Below are 11,611 nucleotides of genomic sequence, written 5' to 3'. Positions count from 1 at the left end.
CGAAACCTTCCCAATCCTATTTCGCTGCAAATGCAAGGAATTGAACTGAGAAAGATCGGGAGGGCATACTGGTTTGTTCTCCAAATCAGAGGATGCTTTGGGCCCATAAAACAGACCCTCGGTTAGGGCTCCTCTTCTGCCACCAGGCAGCCCCCCCAACCCAACATCTGTCCCACAGCATTTCAGAGAGAGCAGAGGTTTTTCCCAAAACCCCCCACATATTTCCAGCTGACCAAATGGCTGCAGGCAGCTCAAGTAAGGAAGCCCAGATGCCACAGTGGGCAAGATACACAAGTATCGACCATCACATTTGGGTTTGTTTTGTCCCGTTTTCCTGTTGGTTCCCTTTATCTGCCCTTTTGGAAACCAAAATCTGCAGCCGCTGTCATTTTCAGTATCTGCACAGGGCTGCATGGGGGTTCGGTTGTTTTGTTAGCTGGTGAAATGTGGAAATAATTTATAGCTTGATCTAATAAACCAAACCTTTTTTTTTTAAAAAAAAGGCAGATATTTTCCACATTAGCTCCTGCTTTAGAAACACACACACCCACCCTCTGCAATGCAGCTATTCATTTTTTGGGTAGGTGGAAATACTGGTCATTGTTCTTTTAATCCTTCTGCAAGGATTTTGTCCTGGAGCATTTTCCATAACAGATGGGATCACCCATTTTTGTGGCCACCAAGAGGGTTTACAGATGGAAGTGTAGGTAAGGTTTAAGCCTTTCAGAGCATGGAAATGAAGGGTCCAGTTTGCTAACTGCAAATTGAAACCTTGGCAGCCCGACACATTAAACTGCAAAGTCCCATTGCTTTAAATCACCCTTGGTCCACCTCATACCTGCCAGATGTTTTGAACTTGAACTCCAATCAGTCTTTGCTGATTGGGACTGATGGGAGTTGTAGCACAAAACATCTGGAAGGTACCAGCTTGGCAGAGGTCACTTTAAGTAGCTCTTGTGTATCACTGTGGCTCTTCTGTAGCAGAAATTCCTGGTTGTTGTCCATTTAAAGAACAGGAGCGCTGCTTTTTTCCTCAGTGAATGTTTTCCTTTTCTCATGATTGGGACTCCTGAACCCGCGAGAAATAATTTAATTTGAGCCAAAGTGTTGAGTAGCAACATAGGGCTCGGTTTGTGTTTTCGCTGCGGCTTCCTGGCGATTCTTATGTTTTCTTAATGTGGATTCTTGAGTTTCTGATGCAAGAAAGAGAGAGAAAACACCGCAGATAGGAGGAATTGTGTAAACTTGGATTGGAAATGTGGGAAGGGGTGTATTTTCAACTAAAGAGGGGCTTAGACATCAGTTTCCCTGCCCACCCACCTTTAACGTTGACAGTGTTAATATGAGCGTGGGCTCAACCGCACGACCTACTTTGTATCAGATTTCAGCCTTGGAAAATGTGACGATAGCAATAAAAAGAGTGCCTCTGAGCATGCGCTGCGGTTGTCTTTGTATTCTCTCCCTGCAAAGTAACTACAGCCAGTCTTCAAGCATCCAAGCACTGTTGGAAGGGGGAGCATGGCCCAGCTGGAAGAAATTGGGAAGTCTGAGACCCCACCAGTCCTGATCAGCAGCCATACTGGCTGGTCGCTGACGTTCACCGATACCTGGAGTTTCTGCAAGGTACACCATTCCTGTTCTACATCTTGGTGGGCAGATCAAGCCCTGGCCAGAGAACTAAAAATCAACCTAAGGCAGGTTGCACGTGGGACACACACAGGTGGGAGATTTGGGACTGGGAGAGAGGAACCCACGCATTGCATCTGGAGTCCAGGAAGACTCAAGGCTAGGCACATTCTTGCATTGTTGCATGGAATAGACTGTGTACTGGGCTCGGTACCAGAGAGAGAGAGAGATCTGATTGCTAGTTTGGCTGTGGAACTGTAGTTGGAAGGGACCCCAGGCGTCATCTAGTCCAACCCCCTGCAATGCAGGAATCACTACTAAAAGCATCTTTGACACTTGGCCATTTAACCTCTGTATAGGGAGCGGGTTGTGCTGTGGTCAAAACCACTGAGCCTCTTGGGCTTGCCGATTAGGTCAGCGGTTTGAATCCCCACGCTGGGGCGAGCTCCTGTTGCTCTGTCCCAGTTCCTGCCAACCTAGCAGTTCGAAAGCATGCCAATGCAAGTAGATAAATAGGTACTGCTGTGGCAGGAAGGTAAATGGCATTTCCGTGCGCTCTGGTTTCTGTCATGGTGTCCCGTTGCACCAGAAGCGGTTTAGTCCTGCTGGCCACATGACCCGGAAAGCTGTCTGTGGACAAACTCTGGCTCCCTTGGCCTGAAAGCAAGATGAGCGCCGCAACCCAATAGTCGCCTTTGACTGGACTTAACCGTCCAGGGGTCCTTTATCTTAACATTCTTTTGAAAGCCCTCCAACAGCCCACACCTTCTGAGATGAATACTTCTGCCCCAGGGAAGTGACTCGGTGGGTATGGGTTTTGGGGTATCTTGCTCCAAAGGGGAGTCAACAGCTGAGCAGGAGGATGTGTCGTCTGAACGTGAAAGGTGACTCTCTGGTTAAAGAAACATTTCAAGTACAGTGGTACCTCAGGTTAAGAACTTAATTCGTTCTGGAGGTCCGTTCTTAACCTGAAACTGTTCGTAACCTGAGGTACCACTTTAGCTAATGGATCCTCCCACTGCTGCCGCACCGCCACTGCACAATCCCTGAAGCAAAGTTCTTAACCTGAGGTACTATTTCTGGGTTAGTGGAGTCTGTAACCTGAAGGGTCTGTAAGCCGAGGTACCACTGCAGTGGAGCTGGGGAAAGTTGCTTCCTCCTAGCCCAGCTGGACCTCATTGGCCAGCAGAAAGGTAGATGGATCTTGCAGTCTGACTTGACCCAAAATGCAGCTTCACTTTGTTTCGGCAACGCAATCTAAAGAAAGAGGGAGAGGCATTCTGCAAGATGGCGAGTTGGCCAACACCACCATGCTCTTGTTTGTGGCTGAGTTCTTTGTTGCTTTTGCACAATTGCTTAATCTCGATGTGCTTTCTAAAAATGAGAATATGTAGTGCTTTCTGATTATTATTATTTTTTAAGTAAAAAAAAAAAAAAAAGAATCCGACACAAGGTTCCCCAAAAGGATGTCCATATTCATCTTTTATTCACACAACATGGAGTTGCCTCTACATTTCCATGCTTCTTAATTACAAGAGTTAGTCAGACAACGTTACACAGTAGGTTGCCCCTCTAAATTGCCCCGGGAGGCCCCAGGAAACGTCCCGTCTCCATTCAGCCATCACTACAAGGGACCCAACGGCCTTCCTTGTTTGCCCCTTGCCCAGTGCCTGAGGTGATTGTCCGAGGATAAGATTGGGGGGATCGGAGTGGGTGGGGTGGGGTGGGGAGAGATCAGCTTTGCAAATAGGTGGGGAGGAAGGAAAGGTTAGCATGGAGTCGCTTGCGTCTCTCAACTGTAAGGCCAAACGGGTTCAAGCAACCTCAATCCGGTAAGTCAAATATGTTCTGGTTTTCTGCATGGGCAAACACGCCTGGCAAAGCAAAATGATAAACCACCCAATAGGGAGAGAGGGAAAAAACCCTTATATTGAACCTCCGTCTGCAATAGTTTCCAGTTCTAGACACTTCATAGAATCGGAAGAGTCTGAAGGGACCCAACGGGTCATTTAGCACATCCCCCTGCAATGTAGGAATCAAGTCTGCAATAAAACCAACTTGGGAAAGGAGACCAGGCCAAATCTCTCTCTCTCTCTACCCCAGCACTAGGCTCCTCTCCCGGATTTTCTTCTCTGCCATTGGCATTTCACACACTCAAGTCCTGCTCTGCGCGTCTCAATGTGGGAGTTAGTGACCTAGCCACCCAGAGAGGCTGGGGCAACCCGGTCAGATGGGCAGGGTACAAGCAATAAATTATTATAAATCATTATGACACGGTGGGCTGCAGGGAACACTGGCATGTGTTAGGACCCAAGCTGTGCTGAGCCACAGGTGATTTGGCGAGAGTCAAATCCCAGGTGCCAAGAGATATTGTGCATGTAGCCAGGTTGCAAGGTCTTTTCCACACTCAGGTGGTTTGATTCCTTTTTGGAATCCCAAGGCAAAAAGCCACTCAATTTTGACACAAGTCGCGTCAAGGCCGCTCACCTTGTCAGCACAGACAACACCCCATCGCCAGGGCATTAAAACATTTATATGCACCCGTTCTTAGAAACCAGACAAGAATAAGGCCTGCCGTTCGGTGTGGATGTGTATTGTTTTGTTGTGTTTTTTAAATCCTACTGCATACTGCAAATATTACAATATCTCACAGGACCAGTGACGGCTTAAGATGATTTAATTACGGCAACGGTTTCTGGTGCTGAAACAACACAGAGACAATTTACCCTTTCAAAACGTTAAGCTGGTCTCTCTGGGTGAAGAGATGTGATGTGAATGAATCACTTCTGGTACCTGCCACAGGCAGAGAGTGCTCTTTTGTGGAGCGAGGTTTGGACTAAGACCCCACATTTTATAAGGGTGATTAATGAACGGTTCGCCACAAGAGAGAGAGAATCCATTTCCTTGCTTGCAGAGAATTCTACTTGCAAAAGACTTGCTAGCACAAGGCGAATCCTACACTCCTCTGCTGCCTATGCTAAGTAGGTCAAACAGAAAGTCTTTGCAGCCCAGAATGAGAGCAGCTGCCAAGGGGAGTCCAGCTGTTTGGGATTAAGGGGGCAAAGCACAGAGCTCACTGCCTGAATCCCCTTCCTCACCAATTCCAGATTCTTCTCTCTCCTTCCTGATCCTACGGAACTATTAGTGGTTAATCCCAGAGACGTTACAAAGAAGTCAAAGTTCATGTCTGTGTCTGTGTTTTGCTGAAGGAGCAAATTAATTTTAGATAATTAACTTGGGTCGCTGCTGGTGGGTTGGCGAGTGCGCGGCAGGGTCCAAAGGAACCCAAGACATGTTCGGACACTCCTAAAGGAGAAAGCAACCCAGTTGCTGAGTGGATGGAGCTCAAGAACCGAAGAACCGGGTTTGTGTCCGCCTTAGCAAAAGCGGCATTTGTGGAAAGTCGTCATGAAAATGAGACAGCCTCCAGGAGAGGCAGGGCCCTGGTGAAATCAACTGAAGCTGCAATCCTGTACTAAACCTGACTGCAAGCAAACCTCGTTGAGCTCAATCCAATGGGTATAGGACCTTTGTGCTGTAGCACGGTTCATTTCAGTCTGCTTTTTATATTTTTCATCACTCGTTTTCTAACTAAAAATGTTTGCATCAGGAATTGGGCCCTGTGAAGCCATAGCTGCTACCCGTGCGTGACCACTTTATGTCATGTTAAATTTTCATGGGAAAAACACCGTCTGACTCGACTACAGGGAGTAGTGGGGGAGAGTGAGACGTCATGCTTTTTTAATAAACAGAAGGACTGCACCCAGGGTTCCTTGCAAGATCTCCACCGGTTGCTCAGAAAGCAGCATCCTGAACAACGGTTTCCTCTGGCAAAGCACTCTAAGAGAGGAAGGAGAGACCCACCGGGACAAGACCAAAATCCAGGATCCTGAATCCCACAGCGGCATGTCAGAGATGCCTTCAGGAAGCTCTCAAGGAGGACAGAAGAAGAGGAGTCCTCCAACTGTGGTTGAAAGGCCTGCTTTGAGCTTCCACCTCCCTGAAACTTCTAACTCACCTGGAGCTTCCCTGATGCTTCAGCAAAGTTGAGCAATTTGCTCCTGCAATTTGCTGCTGCCCACTTGCTATTTGGGTTTTGTTTGGTTCCAGCTCAACTCTGGTGGATATTCCCCCCACCTCTGGAACCTCAGACTGCTTTGCCCAAGGGCATCATGCATAGTTTGGAGCTGTTTAGCTAAGACCCCTTAGATACGGTGGTCTCTTGAAAACAGACATGCTTGCAATCCCTAGACTCTCTTGGTGGCGGATGTGTTTCATTTGCCCATCTGTTCCTCCTGTTAAATTTATGGCACACACTGAAAATTAAGGGATCCAAGCCATTTATTTGCAGCAGTGTCTCTTGGAACAACTGCCCAAAAGTATGAAAACGATGCAGACCTGGGTGAATTGCAGTGCCAGTTCCCAGGAGGAAAAAGGAGGGAGCAAGCTGAACAGCCCCCCCCCCCAATTTCCCAAGCAGTTAGGATTTCAAACAAACTGGAATTTGCAAATGTAAATGGCTCAGGCTACAGCTTTGTCAATGGCCCATTAAGGTGTTAAGGCACTTGTTTAGATTAGGTTCTTTGCTCAAGAGGTGTCCAAAACCAAGTCAGCATTCTTGCCTCAATGAACCCCTTCTTTTCCTCACTGTGTCTGAAGAACAAGAACTGAGGGTTCCTCAAATTTGGACAGTGGTAGGTAGTTGCAATAAGCCTAGGTGCACTCAGTAAGCTGCCCTGACTTTCCTGGAGAGCAGAGAGGGAGAGCGAGTGTTGCTAGCTACTTGGGATAGGTGGGTGGGAGCAGTTTGGGCCTGACACCAAGGTGCACATCATCCCAGCAGGCTGCCTTTGCAGTTTTAAGTGTGGATGGATTGTCGAAGGGAGGGGTGCGAAACACACCATCAGAACTGGCCACCACTCCATAAGAAAGGTTGGCCGGTTTCCCGGAATGGCAGCAAAGTTACCTTCATTCACCAAAATAACTTAATGGAAAATAGGCTTGGAAATTAACCGAAGAAGCGGGAGTTGGATGCAAAGGGAAAGCGGGGTGGGCATGGAGTTGCAGCCCCCCCCCCCCCCGTCCCAGGAAAGGCAATGAAGCAAGGGGTGGGGGCTGACTCTTCACCAAATTCCACCTTTTTCTCCTGATAATGGTTACCTTCTCTCAACCACCTTGCTGTTGCGTTTTTGCTTTAAAGGACTAGAAAGTTTCTGCAGCTACAGCGAAATGCCAAATGCAGACTGTAGATGGGTGATATTTAATCCTTTAATCTTAATTAGAAAGCTCTCGCCACCAGAAAAAGGGTGGGTGTGGGTGGGGGAATAAATATATTTTTGGTCAAACTCAAGGAAGCCATTCCCGACCCCAAACAGCAATAAAATAAATAGCAAAGATAGAGTTTAGAGCATTTCCCACCCCCCCACCCCCATACAAATAAAGAGCCCCAGTGATGGGTAATAAGATATATATACACCTCTGGATTAAAACTATGTTGTTAGCAAATTTATAATGGATTTTTTTTAACCCTTTAAACCTCTATATAATAAATTCTTGCTGGCTGAGCGGAGGGGAGGCAGGAACCCTCTGGCCCTGGAAGATTGCGCAGGCAAAGTTTCTCCTGGGGAACGGACACATCTGCGACGGGGAGGGGGGCTAACCTGTGGCCATCCAGATGTGGCTAAACTTCAACTCCCATCAGGCCCAGTTGCACGGCCAACAGTCAGTGATGATGGAAGATGCTGTTCAGCAACAAGCGGATCTGCAATGCCACATTTAACTCTCCAAGATCCCCTTTCCTAAACCAGTCTGTGGAGTTACAGAGAATTCAATGCCGTCCTCCGAATCACAGCTCGGGCTGCTAAGACCAGCCATTGGCCGGAGCCATCCAAAATGGCGCACGGGATACTCCCACTGCCCTGGCTGAAACCACACGGGGAGAAGACGACCGCTGTCTTTGGAAGCAGTTTGCTCCCCGCTATTGTTCTTCTCGTCAAGGAAGCCCAAGGAAGTTCCTTAGGGTTCCCCAGATGGAAAAGCCAATGGGCCGGTCTCTTTTGACAACAAAAAAGGTCACCCGGAAGGTAAACGCCACTTCCACGCCCGTCCCGACTGCCCTGAGTACGCCAGAGCACTGCTGTGCCACCATGGATGTCATCACATCTCACTGTGAGCTCTGATTCCAGAGTCTCGCTCAGCTTCTTGGGGCCAAGGGATGGGTCTACAGCAATGGGGCCCTGGGGGAAGGGTGGGGGGTGCTGCGGCTCTAGGGCAGGAGAGGAGGATAGCCCCCCCTGGGTGATTTGGCTGGAAGGCTTGTGCTCCCATTTTGGGGCGACGCAGGGAATCGACGCAGACAGCTGCTCTGGCAAAAGAGTTTTCTTTTCCCCCAAACTCTACTAAAAGTCCCCCACTCTCCTTCCACCTCCAACTTGCAAGCCTCACACTCAACGTTGCCTCCATACATGGCTCCCGCTTGCTTTCACCCCCAAAGTTTATGCTTTCAGAGGGAGAAAGCACCTTTGACTTCCCCAGACTACAGAGGCGCCGTTTGCCCTCCCTGGCCGCCGTTCATGGACCCTCTCACCGAGGCCTTCTGCAAAAACCCTTTAGGCTTGCGCAACTGCGTCGTCCTGTGGCAATGAGTTACACAGACCCCACCCCGCTGCTGAAATAAGACACGCTTCTAGCTCCCATATTCCGACATGCCAAGAACAGGAAAAAGAAAGAGGGGAGGAAGCGAAGGAGCTACTGAAGGCAAGGAAGTCTCTCTTCTGAGACGCTTGGGTGTGTTTTAAGAAGCAACTGTATGCCCGGGGGTTGGCGGGAGGCCTGGCCGATTCTCTGTGTTGGATAAAGGCACTTTCTCTAGATCGAGAGCCACGCAGAGCAGCCGGCATGCAACTCCCGAGCGTGCCTGACGTCTGAGCACGAGAGGAAACCCTCTTGTGTTGGCAGTGGTTGCCCGGACGCCCCACTGCAGCCTTGCCCAAAACAGCCATCGTGAGATGGGGAAGCTCTGTTTGAGAATTGGCATGCCAGTTCTCTGGAAGCAACGAGGGGGCTTCCGCAGACGGCGGAGGACCCCCCCCCTGAGTGACGAAGGCCAGCGGTGTGGAAGAAACTTCGGTGTAAGTGGGAGCACTGGCCTCCGGAGGGGCTGTTTCCGCTCTGCACCCCATCTAGTCCAGCCCTGTGCCCCCTTGTGGGACACAAGATCACCCACACCCCGTTTTTGTTATAATAATCCAAGCCTGTTAGGGGTGGCAATGGAACCGCTCGGCAAGCAGGGCAAGGGGGTGCCAATGTCTTCTTACGGCAGCTGTCATAGACTTCTGACACACACCCCAAATCCCCACCCCACATCCCAGGGGCTCTGGGGTGTATATAGCATCCATAAAAGAAAATGTCTGTTCTTGGCAGTGTTAGAGTGGATGGGAGGCCTTTCCACACAGCTCGAGGCAGAGGCATCCTCAAACACTTCGAGGAGACGGGGTTACTTTATCGCCCTGAAATTTTGGGAGGTGTTTTCCTTGCAGAAAACTTGCCTCTGCTGGAATAATATGAGAAGACTCCTGCAAAGATGCTACTCCAAAAAGCGAGAAATAGTTATGTAGGACAGCAAGCCAAAATATGCCCAGGTTCTCAGTGCTGGGAAGGCTTTTCCCAAAAATGTGCTTTTGTTTCTCCCCCTTAGGTGGTAACGTTTTGGATAGGGGGAGCAAAGTCCACAGCTCACCCCAACGGAAAGAAAGCAGTTTTTAAGCCTCCTTATGAAACAAGGGTTGCAGGGCCTTCATTGAGAACGGCTGCCAGAAAGCAAGAATTTTGGGGAAAGGAGTCTTACGCATGACACAAACCCAGGGTTCAAAGTGCAATGGGCGGCCTGGCTGGCCTGCAAAGTCGACCTGTGTGGAAATGCCTCCCGCACCCTGATTCAACGCTTCTTTAATGCTGAGACGGCTCCCAAAACTCAAGTTTGCGTGCGGTGGAGGGAAAACGCCAGCCCTTCTGCTAGGCGGGGAGCACAGACGCAGCCTGGGACCCCTTTTCCCAACCCAACCAACAAGAGATGCAACCCAAATTTAACCAGCCATTCTGGAGAGGCGCAGAAAGAAGAGTCTGTGGGCCTTGGCTGCCCCACGCAGAAATTGGGGGCAGGCTGCACAGATAGCCAAAGGAGGCTGAGGGTTCTGGACGGGGCGCAGCAACACAGCAGAATGTTTCTCAGTAGCCAGCTCCGAAATCCCACGGCAGGGGCCTGACAGCATAACCGGCCCATTCTCTGGGGCATTGGGAGAGAGAGGGGGGAGAAAGTGTTGGGGAGACCATGGCTTTGGCCCCTTTTGGCAGTGACTGTGCTGGAAGAGGGAAGGGAAACGGGTTGGGAGGACTGCGCCAAAAAGGGCGCCCGGGTCTGCGTGGCTCCGTCCCTCGCGTTCGTTCGACCCGGCGCCTCGGGTGGGAGGTGGCCAGCCTGAACTACAACTCCCGCCAGGCCCGTCCTGTGTGGGAGACAGCCTGGGAAGATGTGCTCAGGGGTCTCCAGTTGACGTAGCAGCAGAAGCACCTGTCTTACCTGACGGGCAGCCACTTTCACCTCAAAAGGGTCTGGACTAATGGGGATCTGACCTGCGGGTGGGGGGCACCCTCCTTCCACCTTCTGCGTGATGCCCTCGCCCTGTGGGGGCCTCTCCTCTGGTCTCAAAAGGGCCACCTTGGAAATCAGAGGCCCCGTGCTGGACCCAAACACTCCCTCAGCTGCCTTTATGCTCCACGCCAACCCCCAACTCCTGTCCTGACCGCTTCGCCCCCCAAAAAAGTGCAGGTTGGGGAGGAGGAAGGCAGTCCCGTGCCTCTCCCTGCTCAACCCCACAGTTCACCTGAATCTTGCCAGGTTGCCCATTAATGCAGACTCTCCAGATCAGAACTATCCTGCGAGGAACTCCTGGTGTTCATCCCAACGACTGGGCTGCTCTGTTTCCAGGCAGGGGGCTGCTGTGGGGCAGTGTGGGTCATTTTGTCCACAGCAGAAGCAGCAGGGGAACGCCGTGCACCCCAGCGGCTCGCCAGAGAGCCAGGCCAGGCGGGCAAAACCCGGAGCGACCTCCCTTTCTCTCTCTCTCTGCCCGGGTGCCGAATGGACGTTTCCTTTGCTGCATCAAGAACAGTTCTTGCGGACCGTCTGGCTCTGGGGTGGAGGTTTGGGGTGGTGGTGGTGGTGGGGCTTTTGACGGGTCGGCGATATGCCCAGTTCTGTTTGGGCTCGCTGGCACCAGCGCTATAGGACCCCTTCCATGAAGCTCGTGTCCAAGTGCTGGATCAGTACCCGGATAAAGGACATTTCCTTGCGGGTGTTCTCGAAAATGATGCGCGGGTCATCCGACTGGCAGCGCAGGCAGTTGGGGGCCATCACCATGGCCAGGTTGTTGACGTCCATTTTGGTGACCGCCACATTGGCCGGCTGCACAAACACCTGGCGGGGGAGAGGGGAGGGAGAAAGGAGAGGCGTTATGGTAAAGGGACCCCTGAGCATTAGGACCAGTCGTGACCGACTTTGGGGTATGGCGCTCATCTCGCTTTACTGGCCGAGGGAGCTGGCGTTTATCTGCAGATAGTTTTTCTGGGTCATGTGGCCAGCATAACTAAACCACTTCTGGTGAACCAGAGCAGCGCACGGAAACGCCGTTTACCTTCCTGCCAGAGCGGTACCTATTTATCTACTTGCACTTTCGATGTGCTTTCGAACTGCTAGGTTGGCAGGAGCAGGGACCGAGCAACGGGAGCTCACCCTGTCGCGGGGACTTGAACCGCTGACCTTCTGATCAGCAAGCCCTAGGTTCTGTGGTTTAACCCATAGCGCCACCCGCGTCCCTTGGCGTTATGGTAGGCAGCCACAAACCCATCCTGTTTGTAAGCTAAGAAAGGTGTCGTTTTGATTAGGGCTGGGTGACCCCTGGTTTTCAACATTGTGATAGATTACCAG

At 50.8% G+C, this 11,611-nt stretch overlaps 1 protein-coding gene across 2 annotated transcripts in view; it reads right to left on the bottom strand.

The window, feature by feature from the left end:
• Positions 1-3,080: 3,080 nt before the first annotated feature.
• ARHGAP39 (Rho GTPase activating protein 39) overlaps positions 3,081-11,611 on the bottom strand; it is a 216,167-nt gene continuing 207,636 nt past the window's right edge. For both annotated transcript variants that reach the window (XM_083749067.1, XM_083749068.1), the window contains one exon: positions 3,081-11,101. In XM_083749067.1, coding sequence (XP_083605193.1) covers positions 10,907-11,101 — 195 coding nt within the window. In that variant the 3' untranslated portion in view covers positions 3,081-10,906. The remainder of the gene's footprint in view (positions 11,102-11,611) is intronic.

Source organism: Podarcis gaigeae (genome assembly GCF_964106915.1).
Source record: "Podarcis gaigeae genome assembly, chromosome: 7".
Lineage (NCBI taxonomy): Eukaryota > Metazoa > Chordata > Lepidosauria > Squamata > Lacertidae > Podarcis > Podarcis gaigeae.
Note: the sequence above shows the minus strand (reverse complement) of the source record. Positions and strands in the feature narration are given on the sequence as shown.